This window comes from Marmota flaviventris, chromosome 5 (genome assembly GCF_047511675.1).
Source record: "Marmota flaviventris isolate mMarFla1 chromosome 5, mMarFla1.hap1, whole genome shotgun sequence".
Lineage (NCBI taxonomy): Eukaryota > Metazoa > Chordata > Mammalia > Rodentia > Sciuridae > Marmota > Marmota flaviventris.
Window position 1 is genome coordinate 3,280,236 of NC_092502.1, and position 26,030 is coordinate 3,306,265.

Consider the following 26,030-nt stretch of genomic DNA (forward strand, 5'->3'; position numbering starts at 1 on the left):
GACAAACGTTTTTCTGCCAGTCAGGTCCGGACACCGGGAGGAAGTCCTGCCTGAAAAGGGCTGGACCAAGAGCCTGTCACAATGGCCTATGGCAGTCAGGGATTGGATGACATTAGTTGTCACTCAAGGCTGCTTTGACCTGTCCGTCAGGGCGCCGGGGCGGAGCTGTCCAATCAGGCGCGCAGACGGAGGGCGAGGGCGGGCTTCCGCGGTCTCCCGGGCTTTTCTTCCTCGCCCGCTTGGCTCCCTCCTCCGCAGGCCCCGCGTCCTCTGCTCGGCATCTCTAGCCGCCGCGCGCCGCCGTTCCCCTGCCCCCAGCCCCGTGAGGTCCCCCGTGAGGACGCCGTGTGACCGTGGAGTCCGCAGACGGTGAGTGTGCGGCCAGGACTGGCGGACGCCGCCCATACCGCCCTAGGGACCCGGCCTCCCCGGGAGCTGCGGAGCGTGAGGCCGAGACCCGGCCGGCGGTGGTCCTGGGCCTGTCCCCCGAACCGCCGGGTGGGCTAGACGGAGGGTCCCCGAGGTCAGCTGCACAGTGTGGAGCCGAGTCCCTTCCGGCGGGTCGCCCTGGTACCCTGTCAGCCAGGCCTGCGGGATAGGCCGGCCGCGGCCTGTCGTCCTGTCCCCTCCCTGTTGACGACCTCCCTATAGGTCATCCCTGGGCAGCTCCTGCAGCCACTCCAGAGTGCGCGGGGAGCACGTCGCGGGAAATGAGGGCGAGGACACGAGATCTGGGAGCAGCACGCATTAGTGGCGCCAGGTGCTGAGGGACAACCCCGCGGTCTGAGCCCCGGGCTCAACAAGGCCTTTCTTTTCTTTTTTTTTTTTTTTTTTGGTACCAGGAATTGAACTCAGAGGCACTTGACCACTGAGCCACATCCCAGCCTTATTTTGTATTTTAGAGACAGGGTCTCACTGAGTTGCTTAGCGCTTCGCCATTGCTGAGGCTGGCTTTGAACTCCTGCTTCGGCCTCCCAAGCCTGCCCAGCGGCTTTTCCTTTTACACATAAACAAGTTTGGGGTACATCGAGGCCTGGGCGTTGGTGCAATGCTATTGGAAGGTGCATTTTACCACCACTGTGTCGGTTTAAACTTGTGAACAACCTAGGGACTCTTAGCTCAAAAAGCTTAGGGACTTTTACTGCACTAAACCTCAAAGGGAGTTCTTTGGTCCTACTTTGTTTTCTGCTTCTGCTACTGAGAGTCCTGCAAGACCTCTGTTTAAAAGTCAGTAGGTAGAACTTCTGCATGTCCGGGTGCAAAACCATAGCCTGTGAGCTCTTAAGATGTTAAGTTTCCATTTTGACCTACCACAAGCACTGCAGAGTGTTGGGGATCACCAGATGTGTTCGGAGTGTCCCATTCTCCCCCCTTACTTGCTAGTAGTAACCTGGGCTCCCCACAGACACTTCCAAATGTGCAGAAAGTAGGGTCTCAAATCCATTTTCCATTTTGTAGCCTTGCTTCTCCTCAGGCTGGTAGTAAAACCCTGAAATTCCAGTTCTCTACCAGCATTCCCAGATGTCAGCTGCACCATAGGAGAAATAAAGTCCAGGGGTTTATTTTCAGAATATAGTATTTAGCTTTAAATGTAAAATTGGGATGGAAGAAAGGTAGCCTAAGGGGAAGTAGAGCAGAATGGAAGGTTAGAAGCAGTTGACACCCAACAGCACCACAGCCTGTGGATGTGGAAGATCAAAGTCCATGAATCTGAACAGCCCTTGACAAGGGAGGAGATGCAAGAGGCAGTCTGGACCAACAGAAGTAGAAATCTTCTGCTTCGAAATACTAACTAGGTACAGAAGTAAGAACTGTGTCTGTGCTGAAGTACATTCACCCCAAGAAGACCTTCCTGCCACAGAGAACAGAGGGAGGTGGGACAAGAAAAGGTGTATTTCTTTAACCCAATAGGAGACAGTAAAACCTAGCTGACATTCAGAGGACACTGCCCGCCCCAAGTCCTCAGCTAATGAGGAACTGAGGGAGGGACCTTCTGCCCTAGGATGTAATGCTGATTGTCACAGCTGTGGTTGTGCCACATCTTGCAAATGCCTCGCTTACTGCTCTACTGCATGTTGCAGAACATTCTTTGGGTTTGCACAGGTGACTATGTGTCTCACACACACCAGGGCACTGTGGGTGTCAACACTGTGTCAACATTTGTTCCCAAGACTGCATTCAAGTGGAGAGTGTTTTAATGGTCATAGTTTCACTGAGTACTGGATGCCACTTTTAAAAAGGTGTGTGTGTATGTATATGTGTGTGTGTGTGTGTGTGTGTTTCCAATGTGGCTGAACATTTCCTTTGAGTGGAAAGCAGAGAGAAATGAACTGCAAGTTGAGTTTTTAAAGTACTTATGCCGGTCTATCTTGCCCAGCCACAGACACCAATGTGGTAACTTTAGGCCACTTTACTGGGTCTTGGGTCCTCAGCCACTGCCCTGTCCTTTCCTGGGGCTGCTGCAAGGACACAGCTTCCCTGTGCCCTGCAGGGTGCAGGCAATTTCAGACCCTGGGTCAACTCCTAGAGGGCAGCCTGAGATGTGGGGTGCAGCCTCTCAGGGGAGCCGCTGGGGATACCCAGGTCAGGCAGTGAGATGCTGGTGTTGAGGAAACATGACAAACATGGTTCCTGTCCTCTGGATTTTCTCAGAGCTGGAAGAAGAACAGTTATCCCAAAGAGCAGGGGACCCCAGCAAGGTGGAGCAAAACTCTGCAAAGCTCTTCAACAGCAGGAGGGGGTGGGAGGATGTGCCTAGTGACAGATGCCTGACCTGAAGCTGGAGTCTGACAGGTCAGTGTCCAGTGGTGCTGCAGCTCCCTGGGTTTGTTGCCTTGGAAAGACTTGCTCAGGTATTTTAGTATAAGTTTTTTATTAACTGTAAAATGAAGTTTATCAGGGCTGGGGATGTGGCTCAAGCGGTAGCACGCTCGCCTGGCATGCGTGCGGCCCGGGTTCGATCCTCAGTACCACATACAAACAAAGATGTTGTGTCTGCCGAAAACTGAAAAATAAATATTAAACAAAAAAATCTCTCTCTCTCTTTATAAAAAAAAAATGCAGTTTATCAGTAGAGCTGAAAGATTAGAAAATACTACTACAGGGCAAGATTGAGGTATAAGGGAGAACCCCCCCCCCAAAAAAAAAAAAAAAAAAACCCAGAAAAGGAACAGAAACACTTGGTCTTATATTCCCTTAGTTAAAAAATTTTTTATGTAGTGTTTTTATTCCCCAGAGTAAGTTTACTAAGTTTCTCAGATGTGCCCCCCTCACTTAAGAGTGGAAGGTGTTGCTAATTTAAAATACAATTCCAGGGCTTTGCTTTGGGGATGCTACCTGGGGATAGAGATGGAGAAAACCTCTGTTTCAGTGTGGCTGCAGGAATGAATGCATTCCCAGAAGAAAGTGTTGCAGATAAGACGGTCCGTCCCCCCCCCCCCCCCCCCCCGCCCCAGCCACTGGGATTATAGGCATGTGCTACCACACTCAGCTGGCAGGAGCCCTTTAGACTTAGAAGTTATAGAGCTCTGAAAAGCTGGGGGTCCTCAGGCAGATGTGATGAGGGTTTGGATGGGAAGGCTAAAGGGAGACTTTCTGATGATGTAGTTGATATTGTCCAAGGCTGTTCACGGAGAGTCCAAGGAAACAAGTGCAGATTTGGGTGAGAAGTGATTTATGTAAAGGAGCACTGCAGAGGTGGGGAGAACCACAGGTGAGCTCTGCAAGCACCCACAGCTCCTGCAGAAAAGGGCTGCTTTCTTAGGGAGGGGCAAACAGGGTTAGGAAGAGGCTAAAGGGGAGGGCAGCGAGGAGGGGGGCAGGTCAGATCCCAGGTCAGTGAGTGTTTCCTCAGAAGTCAGCCTGTTCTCAGGAGGGGTCAGGAAGAAGGGTCCTATGTTGTCTCCAGCTGCCAGTGAGTCAGAGTTCAGGGTCCTGGAGCAAGGAGGGAAACTTAAGCCAATTTTGATTAATGTGTATATGTTCTGATCCCATAAACAATGTGCTCAGCTCATTGCTTATGAGGGGGAAAAGGGGGAGGGATCTTCAGTGTATGTCTGCCGTGGGTTAAAAAGTAAAAATGGAGCATCTTATAGCCGGGCATGATGGCACACACCTGTAATCCCAGCGGCCAGGGACACAGAGACAGGAGAATTGCAAGTTCAAAGCCAGACTCAGCTATGGTGAGGCACTAAGCAACTCAGTGAGACCCTGTCTCTAAATAAAATACAAAATAGGGCTGGGGATATGGCTCCGTGGTCCAGTGCCCCTGAATTCAATCCCTGGTTTCTGCCCCCCTTCAAAAAAAAAAAAAAAAAGGAGCATCTTCTGAGTCATAATAGAAAAGGGGGTCTCTGGGGCTGGGGATGTGGCTCAAGCGGTAGCGCGCTCGCCTGGCATGTGTGCGGCCCTGGTTTGATCCTCAGCACCACATACAAACAAAGATGTTGTGTCCGCTGAGAACTAAAAAATAAATATTAAAATTCTCTCTCTCTATCTCTCTCTCTCAAAAAAAAAAAAAAAAGAAAGAAAAGAAAAGGGGGTCTCTGCAGGAACTGCTCTAGCATAATACAGAGGAGGGGGTTTCTTCATTCATAGATCTTTTCCAGGATTCTCTTTGGCATTTTCTTATATATCTTTTCATTTTGTCTAGTCTTAAGTTATGTCCTTTAAACTGAACTAAGTGATGTGTGTTGCTAAAATCAAATCATTGAACTTGAGGTGGGGTGACGGGAGTCCCTGGTTTGTAGCTATTTGCTCCTGGCAGTGTGACTGGCCCTCCTGCCCTGCAGCTGGCATCTGAAGTGGAGCAGTGTTATGGAGCTGAGCCCTGAACTTGGGTGTTCCCTTGTTCTTCTGCTATGAGACTTGAGTTCAGGTTTCTTTCTTTTTTTATTTATTTTTTTAGTTGTTGAAGGATTTTTATTTATTTATATGTGATGCTGAGAATTGAACCCAGTGCCTCACACATGATAGGCTACAACCCCAGCCCAAGTTTATTTCTTATGTTGACAATTTCATTCATTTTTGTCCCCACATGGAAACACTTATCAATTTTGTAAACATCAGGGACTGTCTAGGCAACATGGATTGGTGCAGGAAACTCAAGCCTTGTCTCAATGACAATCCAATATATGATGATACAGTTTTGAGAACAAAGAAAAAATGTTTTATTGCTTTTGTAGCAGAGGAGAATCGGAACTCCTGACCCAGAGGCTGTGATTCAGCTATGCAGGGGGATCAGAAGGTTTTAGAGAGGAGGTACAGAGGCTGCATTCCAGGTGTGCTCTGTCAGGTGTCATAATTCACTCACAACTTGGGAGATGGTGTTTCTTAGATCTTTTGGTGCTGTTGCAAGTCAGAATTACTTAATTCTTGTGTATGAGCTCAAGGACAGCTAACTTCTGTTAAGCTGGGAATTAGGGCAATCTTTTTTTCCCCAAATTTAGGGAGGGGGGAGAGGAAGAGGAGAGTGTGAGAAAAACCCATTTCAGATTTAAAATAAGCCACAGGGTTATGTTCAAAGCATGAAATGGACCCTGGTTACATTTCTCTACTGTCAATTTCCACCTCCCATTCTTGTGGAGAAGTGGGTGATGACATCCCTAAGCAGCTTCGTCTTAAGCTGGGTGATGAGTGGAGTCTTGGAAAGTCTTATTATTTCTCTCTTTGGGACATTCGCTGTAGCAGATGAAGAGGTGACTCCAACCTTGGTGGAAACCTGGAGGAAGCACACTTACTTAAGCAATTAATATTTAACTGATTGTCATAAGTGTTATTTTTTTAATCAGGTTATCTTTTTTTTCTTTTTCTTTTTTAGTTTTAAGAGGACACAACATCTTTATTTTTAGGTGGTGCTGAGGCTTGAACCCAGTGCCTCATGTGTGCTAGGTGAGCACTGTACCATTGAGCCAATCCCCAATTTGTGTGTGTGTGTGTGTGTGTGTGTGTGTGTGTGGTGCTGGGGATTGGACCCAGGGCCTTATGCATGTGAGTGTTTTTTTTTTTAATATGTTTATTGATTTATGTATGTATGTATGTATGTGGTGCTGAGGATCAAACCCAGCGCCCTACACATGCTAGGCTAGTGCTGTACTGCTGAGTCACAACCCCAGCCCCATAAGTGCCATTTTAATCTAGGTCCCTCTGCTAGATCCACCTTTTCCCCTCCCCCAGGGTACCAGCCAGGTCGCTAACATACTATTTCTGGGCTCAGTTTAAATCGAGCAGTTGGCAACACCATATCCCAGGTGGATTCTTGGCATATATCAGCCACAGTCTTTTTTTTTTTTTTTAATATATATTTTTTTAGTTTTGGACACAATGCCTTTATTTTTATTTATTTTTATGTGGTGCTGAGGATGGAACCCTGTGCTCTATTGCTGAGCCACAACCCCAGCCCAGCCACAGTCTTTTTAAGGTGTGATTTATCTTCTCTGTTTTCTCGGTAGATTGAGGTCTCCAAGACGTGTGCAACTTCCACTGGCCGCCTAAAGCTTTGTTCCTTTGTTGGGTCACTTCTGCAATGAGAGATTGTCTCTTGTCACTTTGTTTAAGGAGAGGAGCCTGTATCTTGGGATCAATTCCTTCAAGAGGAATCTAGGTATTTCTAAAGACTTTTCTGTTCATGAAGGATCAACCTTTACCCCCCTAGAGAAGGTATCTACCAGTCAGTACAGCAGACGTCTGAAGCTTCCCATGGCACAGGGCGCTTGGGTAGACTCTACCTATAAGTCATCAAAAGTCTGTGTTTTTTTATATCTCGTGCCCATTTCCACAGGCTGCCCTTTAGTATTTGAACGGTTTCTGGTGCACAGCGGAGTTCCCACTCACTTGCTCAAGAGTCTTGGTGCAGTGGCCCTCCTAGCTGGGGCTTGCTGAAGGTCAGCAAGGCTTCCCTCCCTTGGCAAGTACTCATGCAGATGCTTCACCAGGGCCAGGCCTCTCCTGCAGGCAGGAGGAGGAGCCCTTGGCAACTTTGTCTCCACTTGGCACTTCTATCCTAGGAGTCAAAACCCCGCTTTTTGGCCCATTTCTCATCCTTCTCAGTACAAAAAGGTTTGTGTTGGTACTGTTCAGGATGAGGTGTCAGGACTCATGTGCAGTTGGTGTCTGCATTGTCTTACAGGCTGTCCTGCTTTCTCCTCACCCTCCCAGCAGGCAGTACTCAGCCTTTTGCCATGGATTCAGCTGTTGTGATACATGGGCTCCTCTTCACAGTGTGCCCCCATCTGCTTTTTAGGCAAAGTTGTTTTCTGCATTCATTTCTTTATTCTGCCAGTGTCCCCCTCCTGAATTTAGGTTGATAGGATATTGTCATAGCAAGAATTCCTCTGCCCCAGTGATGGGTTTCCCTTGGCCAGATGGAGTCTTTTCTTATCTTGAAAAGGGAGACCATTCCTGTCCTCAGGTCATCATCTAGCAGTGCTGGAGTCCACTGCTACATCCTTGTTGGCCACAACCTCTGCAGACCACCCTTTCCCACCAATGGAAGAAGGGGCTGGAAGGCAGGGCAGATGTCAGATTCTCCTTGCCCATTTTTCTACAGCCCAGGCAGGTTTCCTGGGCTTCAGCCAGGGTTAAGGTCCCTGGGCCACAGGAGGATGACCTGCGGTTGCCTTGGGCTGAACATAGGGACTGCCAGCACTGAGCGGAAAGGACTTAGATCTTCCTGGTGTCCTGCTGTCCTTGCACACCAGAGGCAGTGTCAAATGAGTCTCTGACTGTTCAGACTCCTTGTTATGCAGCTGCATGGATGCCTGCACATACGGAATCTTTTCCACTTACATCACCTCTGATGGACCCACTCCAACTGCAAGATTTTCTAATATTCAGAAATAATTCTTATCCTTTCTCATCCCTAAGAGACAGAACGGCTTTCTAAGGCCAGATTGTTCCAGTAAAACATCATCTTTTTCATAGTCTTGCACCTATAGATTGCCTTTTCAGCCAAGATCTTTCCCAAGAGACTACTACTGGGAACAACCCAGCCTTGCCCACGTCTTAAAATGGCCTGTAATAGAATATAAGACAATGAGGGGGGGTCCCCACAACCATGGCCAACAGATGGGAGCCTTTGAAGGGGACCAGCTAGGGGGAAAGTTCCCTGTTTCCTACTCACGCTTACTCATGACTCCTACACCAGCAGTGCCACAGTGGTGTCCACAAAGGGGGATCAGGTGTGAGGATTAGGGTTGGGGTTGCATACCAGTGAGGCTTTCCAGATAACCAAAATGTCAAGACTTTGTTGTGCTTCCTTTTTCTCAAAGTAGACCAATTGATGGAAGAACCCATCCATTTTAGGGAGAGAAGGTGGTGTCCCCTTAGGAGAAGGAGCACATCAGTGCTGAGATGGTCCCTCAGTCCCTCCCTTTACTTACAGGAAAAGCTCCTCTGGTTCTGCCCAAGGCAAACTCTCCCCATCGCCTAATTCTCTAGTGGTCCGTTCTCAACAAGCTCAGCAGCCACCTTGCATCCTCAGCACCAAGGGGGTTGCCCAGGGCACCAGACCTGCCCAGGAAAGGTGCTGCAGCTGGAGTAGGGGCCACTCTTGGACCCCATGTTGGGTGCCAATTTGTTATGAAAGGCTTGGTGCTGCCTGTCCCTAAAACCAGTCTAGTAATGAGGACATGATTTTGAGAAAAAGGGAAAAGAAGTTTATGGTTTTGTAGGAGAAACACAGGGGCTCCTGTTGCAGAGGCTGTGGTTCTGTCCACTGGGGGGTAGGACTTTTATAAGAGGTGCTTCAAAGGGTACATTCGAGGTGTTCCCTGTTGGGTCATAATTCTCTTGTAGACGTGGGCGATGGCTGTTTCTTAGTTCTTTTGGTGTCCTCCTTGAAGCCCCGTGGTGTGTACTGAATGAGAAGTGACATGGCCTAGGATGGGCAGAACGAGGTTATGGAGGGGAGAGGATAAAGAGGGAAAAAGGTAAGGTTTTTAAAAACCTGCAGTGAAAGAGTGGGAGGGTTATGTCAAAGTAGGAAGTGGACCCCTGCTACAAGAGGAAGGAGTGGGCTTTGCTTCTCTAGACACCGACCCCTCATCGGTGTCCTTGGGTAAAGTGTTCCTTGGGAACTTGACAGGGTGTTGTGTCCTCAGCCTCTGCCTGTCTTCTGGGTTGGGTGGCAGCCCTTCCTGGAGCTTCCACAAGGTACCTCCAGCTGCTCTGCCTTCTGCAGGCTGCAGTGGATTTCAGTCCTGGGCCAGCTCACCTCCCACAGCCCAGGTTTCCCAGGGTGTGTGATGAGCTTCCTGACAGGAAGGTGTCAGGGAATGTGGACTCAGTTGGGATTCTGGTGTGAATCATTAGAGGCATGTGGAGTCCTGTCCCTCATTTCTCCCAGGAGTAGTGAATTTAGCTGTTCACACGGCTGTGCAGGAAGCAGGGTCTCCATTCGGTACTTGACTCCTCCTCCTTATATTCCAGTTCCTGAAACAGGCTGAAATTGAGGGTGACTCCTGCATCTTCCAGGTTGCTCTGCCTCTGAACTTCCCTTGGGCCTGACAGGGCTGCTTCTCCTCCATGTGCTGAGTGTCACTGACTTGGGCTCTCTCTAGCACAGGTAAGTAAATCTGCATGTGTGTGTTGCATATTCTTTCTCACTTTGCTGCCTTTTCTCTTATGTAAGTTTTTCTGTCACTTAATTATCTGAAGATGAAAAATAGAAACAAACATTTCTATCTTCCTTCAAAACTGGCTTTGGGGGCTGGGATTGTGGCTCAGTAGTAGAGCGCTTGCCTAGCATGTATGAGGCACTGGGTTCAATCCTCAGCCCCACATACAAATCCTAAATAAACAAAAGAAAGGTATTGTGAACATCCACAACTAAAAGTAAAATTTAAAAATGACTTTGAATAGAATGTATTGCCAATTTGACTTGAAGTATTTGTGGAGCTTGAGTAGTGGTAGAGTTTCCTTTCATTTAAGTGTGGGTGAACATTTCCTGTGAGTGGAAAGACAAAAATGACCTGGAATTTGACTTCAAAAGTACTTATGAAAATAAAAAGGAAGAATGGAGGGAAGTATAATATTAATGTTTTTTTTAACTTTTTTTTTTTTTTAGTTATACATAGACACAATAACCTAATTTATTTATTTATTTTTTTATGTGCTGCTGAGGATTGAACAGAGCCTCACTCGTGCTAGGCAAGTGCTATACCAACTGAGCTACAACCCTGGTCCTTAATGTTCTCTTTTCTGTCAGAGTTAAAACTGTAGGACTGTGGCTGTAGCTTAGTGGTAGAGTACTTCTCTAGCATGCATACGTTCAATCCCCAGTGCCACCAAAAAAAAATGGGGGGGCGGGGGAGAGAGAAAAGTTAAACCTGTAGTCTGAGTTTCTTTTGGTGGAGCCAATTTCAGTTATAAAACCACAAAACCTTATGGTTAAAGTGTAGCCATTGTGAGCTCCCCAACATGTACAGCATGTGTCCATATGTGGCCAAAAATGCAGACCCTGGATCTGGTCACAACCCCAGCTATAATCCCTTTTTAATCCCCCTTTGTCCTCAGTCTTCAATTCATAATGCTTTAATATCCTAAGTGATCAGTCATAACTATGGCCCTTCCCTTTTCCCTCTCCATTTTAAAATCAGCCAATGTGTGGATTGTGACCTGAGCTCCTCCTCTCTGAGCAAGGAACAGTTTTGTATTAGGGATAAAAACAGGTTGACTGCCCACCCAGGTGTGCCTGCTTGCCAGAGTTGGTTCAGCTCAGTAGCCTGCCCTGCTGCAGAAATAAAGTTTGCCTTGCCCAGCTACTTCTAGGGCACTTCTGATCCTTTTGACACCCTTGTATTTCTAACAAAAGGAAGGAAGACAGAAATTATGAAGGAAACATTAATATATATTGTTTAAGTACTTATGCTGGTCATGGTGGTACATACCTGTAACCCCAGCAGCTCGAGAGGCTGAGGCAGAAGGATTGCGAGTTTCAAGACAACCTCAGTAAGTTATCGAGGCCCTAAGCAACTCAGTGAGACCTTGTCTCAAAATAAAAAATAAAAAAAATAGCTGGGGATGTGGCTTACTGGTTTAGCACTCCTGGGTTCAATCCCTGGTACCTCCCCCCAAAAAAGAAGAAAAAAAGTACTCATGCCTCTCTTATCTTCCCACAAACACTGTATCCGTGTGTTTGAGAGGAGGTTTCTTTTGGAACTATACAGGATGCCGTGTCCCCAGCCACTGTCCTGTCTCCTGGCATTGCAAGTCCTCACTGGGGCTCCCACATCATGCCCACCGCTGCTCTGTACGCTGGACCCTATATTTTCCTTTCTTTCTTTCTTTTGGTACTAGGGATTGAACTCAGGGACACTCAACCACTGAGCCACATCCCCAGCCCTATTTTGTATGTTATTTAGAGTCAGGGTCTCACTGAGTTGCTTAGTGCCTCACTTTTGCTGAGGCTGGCTTTGAACTAGTGATCCTCTCGTCTCAGCCTCTCGAGCTGCTGGGATTACAGGTGTGCTCCTACATTTTCTTCTGGGAGTTGTATAGCTTCTGGTCTGATTCCTAGGCCTTCGATCTATTTGCAGTTGACTTTCCTGCAGGAGGAGAGATAAGGGTCTAGTTCTATTCTTCTACTTATGTGTAACCAATTTCCCCAGCACCATTGGTTAAAGAGGCTGTCTTTTCTCCAATGCATGTTTGATCTCCTTGTCAAGCATCAGATAAGTGGGCTTATCTCTGTCTTCTGTTCTGTACCATTGGTTCATGTGTCTGTTTTTATGCCAGTACCATGCAGTTTTACTAACTTATTTAGTATTTTGATTGGGATTGCACTGAATCTGTATAGAGCTTTTGGTAGTATGGCCATTTTAATGATATTAATTGTTGTACCTATCCATGAACACAGGAGGTCTTTTCATCTTCTTGTGTCTTCTTCAAAAGTGTCCCATACTGTGTTTCTTTAGTGTTCCGTAATTTTCATTGTTGAGGGCTTTTCCTTCCTTGGTTACATTATTCATAGTTTTTTGTTTGTTTGTTTGTGAGGGCCTATTGTGAAAGGGATTGTTTTCCTGACGTCTTTCTCTGGGATTCATTGTTGGTGTGTAGAAAAGCCAGTGCTTTTGTATGTTCATTTTGTAAGCCCCTACTCTGCTGAAATTATCTATTAGCTCTAGCAATCTTCTGGTGGAACTTCGTGGATCTTCTCAGTGAGGATCATATCACTTACAAACAGTGATAATGTGACTTCTTCCTTTCCTATTTTTGTCCCTTTTATTTTTTCTTTTGCAAAATTGTTCTGGCTAGAATTTCTAGTATCATTGTATAAGAGTGTGAGAGTGAATGTTCTTGTTCCTGATGTTAGAGGAAATGCTGTCTGTTTTTCCTCCATTCACTGTGCTGTTGGATTGGGGTTTGTTGTACATGGTCTTCATGATGTTGAGGTGAATTCCTTTCATCCCCAGTTTTTCAGTGTTCTAGTCATGAATGGGTGCTAGATTTTGTCAAAAGCTTCCTCTACTTCCTATTTCAAAGAACCAATTCTTTGTTTCATTGATCCTTTCAATTTTTTTTCCTCTGTCATTGATTTCAACTCTTATGATTTCCTTCTACTGGTTTTGGAATTGATTTGTTCTTGTTTTTTGAGGGCCTTGGGTTGCATCATTAGGTTATTTATTTGGGAATTATTTGGCTTTCTTATATAGCCACTCATAGCTGTGAACTATGTAACAGCTTCCTGTTGTTTGTTTTGGTGTTGATTTCTAATGTCATTCCATTAAGATAAGATGTAGGGAATAGTATAGGCTTGTTTTTTTTGTTGTTTTGTTTTTGTGTTTTTGGTACTGGGGATTGCACCCAGCCCTCAACCACTGAGCCACACCCCCAGTCTTTTTTCATTTTTATTTTGATCCTGGGTCTCACTAAGTTGCTGAGGATGACTTTGACTTTGAAGTTTTGATCCTCCTGCCTCAGTTTCCCCAGTCACTGGGATTGCAGGCATGCCCACCATGTCTGGAATTACTTTTTTTTTTTTTCCTTTTTCCTCTTTTAACATTTCTTGTATTCCTGGGTTGAGTTTATGTATCTGTTAGGATGGATTTCTATTTCCCTCTTTTTAAAAAAATATATATATTTTTTTGTTTTGGTTGGACACAATATTTTTATTTTAGTTATTTATTTTTATGTGGTGCTGAGGATCGAACCCAGGGCCTCACACGTGCTAGGTAAGCGCTCTACCACTGAGCCACAATTACAGCCCTCTATTCCCCTCTTATCTGTGATCTTTGTAGGACTGTCTTCTCTTGCAAAAGTGTCTACTCTTTCAATATTTCTGTGAGGATTTTGTGGTTTGGCTTCCCTACTAGTTCTTTGGTGATGATTAGTGTTTGTTGATTTAGTGTGCACTATATCAGATCTTAAGGATTCCTCTTTTCCTGTAGGTCTCAAAAGAGTGGGACTCTCCTTTGTATCTGGCAGATGTGCTGTGAGCTGCGGGGTTTGGGGGGCCCATGCCCTGTGATGGCTCCTCATTCACAGCTCTGTGTATTCTAAAGGCAGGGAGTGATCTCGACTCAGACCCTTTGTACCTTTGGTCTTCATAGTCCTTGTGTGAATTCTGTTTCTGCTGCAGAAGTGGCTGCCCCTGGGTGGGACCCAACTCATCCCATCCATGCCTACTTGAAGGCCTGGTTGTTAGTTTGGGGACTTTGTCTGGTCTATCCATTGTATTGCTAAAGTGTGAACAAGGTCAAGTTGGATGTGGAGCCAGGTGCTCTCTTGGCTGTCATGGGGAAGCTCAGCAGCAGAGTCTCGACTCTGTGAGGTTCAGCTGTCCCTGTAGACTCCTGTCACTGCACATAAAAGGGGGAAACAATAACAACGATAGAAGCAAACAATATACAGTATTTCAGTCAATACCCGTCACCTTCTATGACATCTACAACACTAATTACCACACAGAGTAGAACAGTGGGTCAGCAGTTGCCAAAAGCAAAAATCATAAAGGGCTGTGCCCTAGGTGCAGATCAAACAGCAGGTGTCAACCTCTCTAACTCAGTACTAATGACTGCACCCTCAGTGGAGGGGCCAGGACTCACCTAAACTAGGCAGTTCTAAATGTGGTAGATACAGAGTGCTGTAAGAGCAAAGATGATGTGGTAGGAAGTTCAGATGTTCAAATTATGAACAGAGAAAGGTTCAGAAAACCTATAGGTCAGCAGGAATGTTGGGCTCCCAGAAGTAAATCTTTAGGTGTTTCCTCCTGGCCACTGGGGATTGAGTCCTCCTGGGGACATATTTAAGCAGTCAGAGTGTGGCTCCCAACTTGGCATTGTGTTTACCCCTCTCTCTGCAAGTGGGATTTCATTCTGAGCTGTGGGTGAAGCAGACGCCTTACCAGAGCTGCTTTAAGTGTTTCCTTTTTTAAAAAAATTTCTTTTTATTGTCATATAACTAGTTTTGCATGCACTTAATAATTGTATTTATTTGTTGTCTTTTAATTTCTTTTGCTGAAAATGGCTTGACAGAATCAAATTGTGAGGAAGCCTGGGCCATGCTGCCCCGGCCTTTTCCCAAGTGACGGATGCCTGTCTCTCTCCTTTCCAGTCTGGCCAGACCTGGCACCTACCTTCTCTGAGGTCAGGGTCGGCTGCCTTAGACACCAAGGGCTGTAATTCTTCACATATGCTTATGACTGTGTGCTCAGAGGAGCAGGAAGACAATAGAGCCTGCTGTGGAGAGCTATCTCAGCCCTGCCTAAGTGGAAATGTCCCCTTGCAGGGAGGAAACACTGCCTGAAAAGGACTGTGGGCAAGACCATGTCCTTCTGGCCTCATTTATCCAGGTGTCTGATACATCTCCTTGTCATTAATAGCCTTCAGAATGTGCATATGTGGCCTGGGATGTTGCAGGGGTCTTGTGGAGCCCTGGGCAGGCAGTAGGCAGCTGGTGGGAGGGGGTGGCCTTCCATAGTCTCACAGGCCTTTCTCATCCTATGCAGCTCAGAATCCATCTCCAGGACTGTGTTTTCTCTGCTGTGTGAGGCCCAAGTGGCTCTGGCTGAGATCTGTCTCCCTGTGACCTGGAGCTGCTATGAGATCCATAGGAAAGAAGTCAGGACTCCCCAAAAGGCAGGAAATGGTGAGTGTGGGTTGAGGACTGCTCAGGGAGGTGGGCTGTTTAGAACTGGTGGGAACCATCTGTGTGGCTGGACTCTGGCCTCCCACTGTTAGCTCAAGAGTCAGCCAAGCCAGACCTGAGTCAGATGCTGCTACAACTCAGCCCTTGATGCCTTCAGGCCATGGTGTGGGCTGGTGCAGGTGGGTTCCCAATGTGCTGCCTGATCTGCAGCCACTTTGTCAGAACCTTCTCTGTGCAGCTTGATCCACAGTCCTAGGTCCTCAGTGTGCAGGGAAGGCAGACCATATTTCCAGACACTACCTCCCTGTGCACTTCTCAGCATTATCAACTCTTAGTTCTCTCACTACATTCAAGTGGGCACAGTATCTGCATTATCATTTTTTCACTGAGTAATGGATGATAATTTTTAAAAGATTTGTTTTCTGTTTGTGAACATCTGCCATTATGGGATAGCAGAGAACAGTCACTTGGAATTCCACTGTTAAAGCACTGTAGGCCGGGCACAATGGTATATGCCTGTGATCCCAGCTTCTCAGGATGCTGAGGCAGGAGAATCTTGAGGTCAAGCCAGCCTCAGCAATGACAAGGCACTAAGCAACTTAGTGAGACTCTGTCTCTAAATAAAATACAAAATAGGGCTGTGAGTGTGGTTCAGTGCTTGAGTGTCCCTGATTTGAATCCCCAGTATCAAAAAAAAAAAAAAAAAAGTAATAAACAAAAAACCCTCTGTCTCCGCCTTCCTTTGTCTTCCCCAGGCACTGATGCCTTACTGTCTTTGGGTAAGAATTTGCTTTGGGTTCTATATCCTCAACCACTGTCCTGTAGTTTCCTAGGGTGCCCCAAGGTGCTCACACCTGCCCTGTGCCTTGCATAGTGCAGGCAATTTCATGCCCTGGGTCAGCTTCTCCCAGAGAACAGCCTAAGGTGTGGGTTGCAGCCATCAGGGGAGCAGCTGGAGACCCTGGGGCTGAGGAATCTTCTGGAACAGGCCTCATCTAGAGAGCTACTTCCTTAGGACATTGTTTCTCCCAAGCCCTGTTCCTATTCCTTGGCAACAGGTGGACAGTGAGCCTATGGATGCTGGTGCTGAGGGGCCAGGTCAGCAGTGATTCCTGCCCTTGCATTCTCTAACAGTTGTGTAGGAGGAAAACTCCCAGAGCATAAGGACCACCCACTCCAGTGCAGTGCTGTGCAAACCTGAAAGCCTCATAGACTGGAGTCATGGTCCAGGTCTCCTGGGAGGGTGATCATGGAGTGTTTCAGTGAGCAGGACCAGGTGGGAGATGTCCAGCTGGCAGGGACCTTACCTGCCCCTTGAGCCTGACACATCTGTGTTCCCTCAGTACTAGCCCTTTCTGTTTCTTTACTTTGTTCACTTAATTTGAAGCTCAGGTTTTCCTTCAATGTGAAATGTATTTATTCAGAACCAAATAAGGTAAAATATACTTTATAAAAATCTTTTCTGTTGGATCATTTTATTCATTGGACATAGTTTAAGACTTTAGGAAAAATTCCATGAGCATGGAATGGCTTCTCTTTTATTTGGATGTTGAGGTTTTTCCAACAAGTGTTGCAGTTTAGAAAATAAGTTTTATGTATCATTTATTATTATTATTGTTATTTATTCTTCTGTATTTATTCTTGGAGTGCCATTGTAAATGAACTTTTAATTGCTTTCAATATTTCATGTGTGAAGTGGATTTTTGATATTTAATTGATTTTTATTGGTTTTGTCTCAGATTTTTTACTGCTGACCTTGGAAATACGTCTTCCTGTTCGTTGCTTCCAGGCTTTGAAAATCAAGAATACTGCTGCTATAAAGTTTGCTGTGCAGGATTTTTTGTGGCCCTACATTGTGAACTCATTTGGGTTACTCCAAATTTGGGAAATGGCTTGGGGTGCAGGAGTCACCTCTATGACCCAGGAGATGGGGTTGATCATTTCAGCCTGTGAAAGTCATGTCCCTGTGAGGAGGTTTGTGTGAGGTCTCTGTATTGGTGTGTGTCAGAGCCCTGTGACTTCTCAGGTACTGATCTCCCTCCACATAGCAGGCTTTCTGGTAGGTGCTGCCTTGGGAAATTAAAAAAAAAAAAAAAAATCAAATGTCCCTATCCATTTGCAGTAGAGACTCTAGGGAGTAGGAAGCCAGAAACACCAGTCAAATGGGCACTGTGTCAGGTGGTCACTGTTGATGGGGAGAGAGGTGGTGAAGGGTGCAGAGGCTGCTGTCTCCTCCCATCTTGGTGCCTGTGGCTGCTGTCTCCGGGTGAGTGGGTCTGAGCCTGAGCCTGTTCCCACCTGTATCTGCTTGGCGAAGTCCTTGATTTTGCTCAGTGTCTGGGGCTGTGTGAGTTGGCCCTGAGGTCTTGAATACCTTGGTGTTCTTCCTGGCTTCCCTGGGAGTACCCTCTCTGCTGTGTTGTCAGAAGTAGGGAGAGCAGGCTTCCTTGACTTGTTTTTGTTGTCATAGAGACAGCCTTTCATCCTTCCGTGTAGCTTCAGGGTGTGTAGATCCCTGTGGCTTTTTAGGATGTTTCATTCTTTTCCAGGTACATGCGTGCACGGGTTGATGTCGTGAAGATGGGTTGAGCTTGTCAGCTGTTTTTTCTTCATTCTTTCCAGGTATTAACACTTCTCCAGATTCATGATTCACGGGTATTTTCTACAGTTCCTTGGGGTGCTATTTCACTCTGTTGATGGTGTCCACAAAAGACAAAATTTTCACTTTGTAATGTTTATTAATTTGAAAGTTGTATATGTTTTATGAGGTACCATGTTCTTTGAGGAAATGCTTTCAGCCTTTCTTCGTTCAGTTTGCTGTTGGCCTTGGGTTTGTCCATATAGTCTTTGAAATGTTGATGTAAGTTCCTTCTATCCTTAGTTTCTCCAGTGTTTTAAACATCAGTGGGGGCTGGACTTTGTCAAATGCTTTTTTTGCACCTATGAGGTAATGGTGTGATTCTTGACCTGAACTCTGTTTATGTGGTGAATTCTATTTATTGATTTCTGTATGTTGAGCCAAATTTGCATCTCTGGGATGAAACCCACTTGATCGCGTGTTTTTGTATGCTGTTTGCTAATACTTTGATTTTGTTATCAAGGTGATACTGACTTCATAGCATGATACTGACTTCACTGCAGTGTTTTCTCCATTTTTATTTCATGGAATAATTTCAGGAGGATTCTTATTAGTTCTTTAAACTTCTGTTGAAACTCGGCTGAGAATCCATGGAGTCTTGGGTTTTTCTTAGTTGAAAGACTTTTTAATAGCTGTTTCAAATTCATTACTTGATATTTATCGTTTATTGATATTTATTCATATTAGGTACATCAGACATCTCTAGGAATATTTTAATATTTTCAAGATATTCCAGCTGATTTGAGTATAAATTTTCAAAATAGTTTCTGATGACTCTGTGTTTTCAGTAGTGTCTATGGCGATATTAGTTTTTTCATCTCTAATTTTGTTCATTTGAATCTTATCTCTCTACTGTTTAGTTTTTGGATTTTTTTTTTTTTTTTTTTTTGGGTGGGGGGCGGTGGTTTGTGCTGCAGGTGGAACCCAGGGCCTTGTGCATACAAGGCAAGCATTGTACCAACTGGAATATATCCTTAGCCCTCTCGGTTGTATAGTTTAACTGCAGGTTTATCAATATTGTTTACCCTTTTAAGAAAACCAACTATGTTTTATTGCTCTTTTTTGGGCGGGGAGGGGCACTCAACCACAGAGAAACACATCCCCAGCCCTATTTGTTTTTTATTTAGAGATAGGGTCTCACTGAGTTCCTTACTGCCTCACCATTGCTGAGGCTGGCTTTGAACTCGGAGTCCCCCTGCCTCAGCCTCAGCTTCCCGTGCCGCTGGAATTACAGACATGCACCACTGTGCCCAGTGATCCTTTGTGTTTTTTTTTCTTTTTTTCTTGGGGGGTGCAGGGCGGGGCACTAGGGATTAAACTCAGCACTCAACCACTGAGCCACATCCCAGCCCTATTTTGTATTTTATTTAGAGACAGGGTCTCCCTGAGTTGCTTAGTGCCTCGCCATTGCTGAGGCTGGCTTTGAACTCACGATCCTCCTGTCTCAGCCTCCCGAGCTGCTGGGATTGCAGGTGTGTGTCACTGTGCCTAGCGTCCTTTGTATTTTTCAAATTCACTGTCTCCAGAACTGTTCAGGTTTCCTGTTTCTTCATACCTCATCTCCATGCAGTGTGTTTCTGGATGTCTGTCCACCTCCTCAGTGTTATTCAGTCTGTTGTACCTTGGGGACTTGTTAACTGAGGTGTGACCTACAGTTACCTCAGCGGTGCTGTTGTGATGGAGGTCTTCTGCTGTTGATCGACTGTCTTGTGGGGGGCATTCTCTTGACTGTGCCGAGGCTGGTATTCCGGACACTCAGGCCTCCCAGCACCATTCTTCATGAGCTCAGGAAGGATGGAGTTCTGTGAACACACTGGAAAAATGCCACCTTTCTTCTCCCCATGCAGTTAGAGTGTGTGTGTGTATGTGTGTGTGTGTGTGTTTTAGAGCGGGGGGAGGGAGAGAAAGGGACAGACAGACAGATCTTCCCTGTGACATACTGGCAGTGCTTCAAGAGGTAAACTGTTATTAATTTGTATGCAAAGTCAAAAAAACCCCTGAGCCACAGGTCGTGGTCAATTTCTGTAAGAGGCAATACTGCTCAGGGGCAGCTGTCCTACTCTCCCCACTGCTCGCATCCTGACTGAGGGGAGCTGGGCCTGCAGAGGATGCCAGTGCTCATCTGCTTGGCCTTCTCCTGGGCTTTCCTCTTCACTTTGAGGTAGTCCTTTCTCCATAGGCGACTTTCACCTTCTATTCCATTTCTTAAAAGAGTTTTGGTTTTGTCTTTAACATCAGAATCTCTATTCCATCATCCTCTAAGTAATAGAGAGGAACACAGTGCATGTTTGCAATTAGATACCAGTTTGTCTTGGCCCATATTTTATATTGCTGGTGATTTTTTTCCCCTCTAAATACCTGTTATGTCTTTAATCAGCATTCCCTATAAAGGCCAGTCCACTGAAAACTTTCTTCTCTCTTGGTTCTTTCTTTATCTGTCTGCTAATATTGTGCTGTTTGGAGTATCATATTTGGAAAGTCCTTTATGTATAGTCATGTGTCATTTAAATACAGGGATACATTCTGGAGGAGCACGTTTAGCTTGTCTCCCCATTGCACAAACATCATTCTGTATTCACATGATCCTGGATGGCACAGCTTCTTGCACACCTAGGCTCTGTGGTATTAGTGGTTCCTGGACCACAGACCTCCCCAGCATGTTGCTTTACCAAATCCTGCAGTTGACAGTGCATTAGGTTTATTATACCAGCATCACTGCTCACACACAAGGAGTCCCTTTACTACAGACAACCGTGTATGTGTGGCCTATGTGACCACAAATGTCCTTGAACAAAAATCTGCTATGTGCCACATGACTGTGTGTTAGACAAGCCAGCAGTCTGCTATTCAGACAACGGTAACAATTGTTGCATATTTCTTATTCCTATTAGGCTTGGAAAAGTACTTTCTTGACCACTATAAAGTCTATTTTGGAGTTTTGGAAAATTTTGTAAGGCTATCATATGGAAGAGGTGACCTTTGGTGACATTGAATTATTCCTAAGAGACTCGCATCTTTCTGCTTACCCCATTCTTCTTTGACATTATCAGAAGAAATTAAGAAGCTGTTTATTGATCATTGTTCTTGTTTTTTAGTTGGTTAAATTTGGTCTGAAGTAAAACATTTGCAGCCTTCTAATTGTTCTCAATTCCCATTGAATACATTGTGACCCTGTGGATGAAATGTCTACCAGCAACATGCCGAGTCCCCAGCCTGCTTGAGCAGAGCATTGGGTATTATTATTATTACAGAGGGGTGATGATTCTTTAAGTTCTAAGGTAAAAGTGGAAGAAAATAATAGGCTTTCTGAAGGAAGGCAGTGGTTCAGTAAAAACCATGTTGTTTCCCAACACACTCAGCCCTTGTGACTCAATGTTACTGCTCAGTTCAGTGGGATCCTCCCAAATCCTTAGCTCCCCCTACCAGCAAAGTTCCAACTTTGTCAGCAGGTATTTCTGAGGGTAGGTACTGTAAGGAGGACTCATTAGCTCTCCTGTACATGAGGAGGTAAGGGCTTTATTATCCCATATATTAGACATGTACCCTACACAGATGTTACGAGTGACCAGGGAGCATGACTTACTTCCTGTACTCTATATCTGTAACAAGAAGGGTGTTTTTGCTCTGCTGATGCATTTCAGGATAGTTCAGGTCTTACATTGGAATGACTGTGTTTGGGGAAGTGAGTGCAGACCGAGAGTACAGGTTTTGATGACAAAATCATGGAATAAATATTTGGAGATCACAGAATCATGAGAACATCTCACAAGTAGAGAATAGAACTCTCATGCTGTCAATCTCTCCTGGTATACCCTATACTTTTGTGGGACATTTTAGACCTCAGTGGCCTTTGAGGATGTGGCTGTGAACTTCACCCAGGAGGAGTGGGCTTTGCTGGATCCTTCCCAGAAGAATCTCCACAGAGATGTGATGCAGGAAGTCCTTAGAAACCTGGCTTCTATAGGTAAGGATGACTTTTCATTACATAATCAAACACTAAGTGAGTGGGGGCAATTTTTTTTTTTTTTGTACTGGGGTTTGAACTCATGGGTACTTAACCACTGGGCAACATCCCCAGCCCGTTTTTGTATTTTATTTAGAAACAGTGTTTTGCTGAGTTGCTGAGGCTGGCTTTGACCTGCCTCAGCCTCCCAAGTCACTGGAGTTATAGGTATGCACTATGGTGCCTGGCTCCCCCTTTTTATATTTTATTTAGAAACAGGAAATCACTAAGTTGCTCAGGTTGGCTTTGAACTTGTGATCCTCTTACCTTAGCATCCCAAGCTGCTAGGATTATAGGCATATGTCACCAGGCTCAGCAAATGGGAGTTCTTATTACTTATGAATTTGGAACATGGAAAGGGAGGGAGTACTTTTGGGAATAAATTTGGGTTAATGTCAGTTCACTCTGCAGCATAAATTCCCCTTTTTTTCTCCTTTTTCACAACTTTTAAAAATTGGTGCATCATAGTTGTGTACATTAAAAAAATCCTATAATTTATTGTGAAGTTAATATGATTTATAATGATTATTCTGGGTCTACATTTTAGGAGTCAGATGGGAGAGCCAGAACATTGATGATCACAACACAAATTCCTGGAGAGATCTAAGGTAATTTGTACTCACAAGAAGAAGCAGAGTACCTTGAGGAAATAGTAGCATGTCTTATTATTTTACAAACAAGCAAAGAAAACAAGGATTATATGAATTATGTTTTTTTTTTTAAGTTGTTGATGGACCTTTATTTATTTGTATGTGGTGCTGAGAATCCAACCCAGTGCCTCACACATGCTAGGCAAGTGCTCTTCTGCTGAGCTACAACCCCAGCCCCTATATTTATTCTTTTTTAACCAAAAATATGAACTTTAATATAATAAACATTTAGTGTTCAAAATAATTGAAACAAGCTGCTTTTATGATACCAGTGTTTTAGTAGTAGCCCTGGAGAAACAGTGTTGCAAAGAAATTGCTACTTTGACTTTCAAACAGTTTAGACATGACAGGAAACCAGTACTTTGCCTGACATTAGTAATACTGTAGGTGCAAGATTGACTAATGAATATAAAAGTATTAATGAGCCAACCATAAAATGCCTGGTAATTTTTTACAGAAGTCATATGGTAGGTTCTGGAAAAATGTACAAATGTACTCAGTGTGGAAAAACCTTTAGTGAGATTCCAAGTCTTAGTCTTAACCATGCATTTCCTACTAGAGGAGTCCATGTGGAAGCAATATGTGTGGACAAGTCTTCATTTATAATTTTTTCCTTAATAGGCACATCATACCTCATTCTGCAAGCAATCCATATGAGAAAGAAGAGTGTGAAGGGAAGCCATATGAATGTAAACAAAACAAAACATTTTTAATTTCTCTCACAAGTGTTCAAACACAACTGACATCACACACTATAAATGAACCTTATGAATGTCTGATATGTGGAAAAGAGTTCAATTGTTCCAAGTGTGTTAAAAAATATGGACGATCTCATAATGCAGAGATGTCCTATGGATGTAAGGAATGTGGGAAAGCCTTCACTAGTTCAAAATACCTTCAGATACACATACGAACTCATACTGGAGAGATGCCTTACAGATGTAAACAATGTGGAAAAGCCTTCACTCGTTCCTCTTCCCTTCAAATACATAAACAAACTCATGCTGGAGAGAGGCCCTATCAGTGTGAACAATGTGGGAGAACCTTCACTACTTCTTCTTATCTTCGCCAACATGAACAATCTCATACTGGAGAGAAGCCTTATAGAAGTAAACAATGTGGGACAGGCTTTGCTACATATAGTCAGCTTCATTCACATGAATGGACTCATACTGGAGAGAAGCCCCATGAATGTAAACAATGTGGAAAAGTCTTCAGTAAGTCAAATTACCTTCAAAAACACATGCGAATTCATACTCGGGAGAAACATTACACATGTGAACAATGTGGGAAAGCCTTCACTTGTTCCAGTTACCTTCGAAAACATGAAATTACTCATACTGGAAAGAAACCTTATGGATGTAAACAATGTGGGAAATCCTTCACTAGTTCTTCTTACCTTCAAATACATAAACGATCGCATACTGGGGAGAAACATTTTGGATGTAAACAATGTGGGAAAGCCTTCACTTGTTACAATACCCTTCAAAAACATGAAAGAACTCATAGTGGAGAAAAGCCCTATAAATGTGAACACTGTGGGAAAGCTTTCACGACTTCTAGTTATCTTCATGTACATGAACGAATACATACTGGAGAGAAGCCTTATAGATGTGAACAATGTGGAGAAGGCTTTGCTTCATCCAGTCAGCTTCACTCACATCAACCAATCCATACAGGAAAGAACCCATACGAATGTAAACAATGTGGTAAAACCTGCACCACATCCTATTACCTTCAAGTGCATAAAAGAACTCATACTGGGGAGAGGCCCTATGAATGTAAACAATGTGGGAAAACCTTCATTAGGTCCTCTGTTCTTCACACACATGAACAAACTCATAGTGGAAAGAAGCCCTATCAATGTGAACAATGTGGGAAAGCCTTCAAGTGTTTTGCTTATCTTCAGAGACATAAAAGAATTCATACTGGAGAGAAGCCCTATGAATGTAAACAATGTGGGAAAGCCTTTGGTAGTTCACATCACCTTCATGTACATGAACGATGTCATACTGGGGAGAAGCCTTACAAATGTAGGCAGTGTGGGAAAGCCTTCACTAGTTCCAGTAATCTTCACATACATAAACGAACTCATACTGGAGAGAAGCCCTATCAATGTGAACAATGTGGGAAAGCCTTCACTACTTGTGCTTACCTTCACATACATGAACGGTTACATACTGGAGAGAAGCCTTATAGATGTAAGCAATGTGGGACAGCCTTTGCTACAGCCAGATTACTTCGCTCACATGAACAGTGCCATATGGGAAAGAATCCCTGTGAATGTGCAGAATGTGGAAAATCCTTCAGTAGTTCCTATTATGTTCAAATACATAAACGAATTCATACTGGAGAGAAGCCCTATGAATGTAAACAATGTGGGAAAGCCTTCACTCATTCATTTTCCTTTCGAATACATAAACGAACTCATACTGGAGAGAAACCCTATGAATGTAAACAATGTGGGAAAGCCTTCTTTAGGTCCACTCACCTTCACTCACATGAACAAACTCATACTGGCAAGAGGCCTTATGTATGTGAACAATGTGGGAAATCCTTCATTTTTTCTACTTCCCTTCAGAGACATAAACAAATTCATACTGGAGAGAGGCCCTATGAATGTAAGCAATGTGGGAAAGCCTTCCCTGTGTCTGATGAACTAAACAGACATGAAAGAATTCATACTGGAGAGAGGCCCTATGAATGTAAGCAATGTGGGAAAGCCTTCACTACTTCTTCTGGTCTTTACAGACATGAAAGGTCTCATCATGGAGAGAAGTCCTATGAATGTAAGCAATGTGGGAAAGCCTTCACATGTTACAGTTACATTCTAAAACATAAAAAAACATGCTGCAGAGAAGCCCTTTTAATGTAAGCAATGTGGGAATGCCTTCACTATGTCTGCTAGTCTTCACAGAGATGGACAACTCATACTGAAGAGAAGTCCTGTGAATGTGGGAATGCCTTCACTTGTTACAGTTACATTTTAAAACATCAAGCAACTTATATTGGACAGAATCCCTATTTTGTTTTTTGGTGGTGAGGGTCCCTGGGATTGAACTCAGGGGCACTCAACCACTGAGCCATATCCCCAGTCCAATTTTGTATTTTATTTAGAGAGCAGATCTCACTGAGTTGCTAGTTGTCTTGCTTTTGCTGAGTATGGCTTTGAACTCACGATCTTCCTGTCTTGGCCTCCTGAGCCACTGGGATTACTGGTGTGTGCCACTGTGTCCAACAAGAATCCCTATTAATTTAAAAAAAATGTGAAAAGCACTTCATTTTTGTGGTTTTAAACCTGAAAGTAGTTGTATTGGAGGAAAGTCTATTGAATGTCAAAAACTTGAGAAATCATCTAATATTCTTAGTCACCTTCAATGACATGAGAGGACTCCTTGAAAAGTTGTTGAGTGTGGTGTGTTTCTCTCTCTGAGTGTTTTCTGTTGCCTTCAAAACATTTCAGTCACTCATCTGGGGAAACAAACCCCCAAAATGTGTATTGTTTCATTTCCCTTCCTATGCATGAGAATACTCGCAATGGAGAAATCACCTGAGAATGTGAGAAATGTGCTAAAGCTTAAGTTTTCCCCAGTTCCTTTGAAAGAAAGATTCACACAGATAAAAACCTGTGAACATAATAAATCTTATAAAGATA

The 26,030-nt window shown here is 44.4% G+C and overlaps 1 protein-coding gene across 7 annotated transcripts; it reads left to right on the plus strand.

Moving 5' to 3' along the window:
• The first annotated feature begins 220 nt into the window (after positions 1–220).
• Positions 221–26,030, plus strand: LOC114078802 (zinc finger protein 709-like). 7 transcript variants are annotated; one of them, XM_071611915.1, is made up of 7 exons: positions 221–369; positions 6,450–6,601; positions 9,427–9,562; positions 14,945–15,084; positions 21,560–21,686; positions 22,273–22,333; positions 22,997–26,030. In XM_071611915.1, the coding sequence occupies exons 4-7, from the start codon at positions 15,037–15,039 to the stop codon at positions 25,248–25,250; spliced, it is 2,490 nt and encodes an 829-aa protein (XP_071468016.1). In that variant the 5' UTR covers positions 221–369; positions 6,450–6,601; positions 9,427–9,562; positions 14,945–15,036; the 3' UTR covers positions 25,251–26,030. The 7 variants fall into 7 exon arrangements, with proteins under 7 accessions (XP_071468016.1, XP_071468020.1, XP_027775657.2 ...); XM_071611919.1 differs by lacking the exon at positions 6,450–6,601 and adding an exon at positions 16,824–17,706; XM_027919856.2 differs by lacking the exon at positions 6,450–6,601.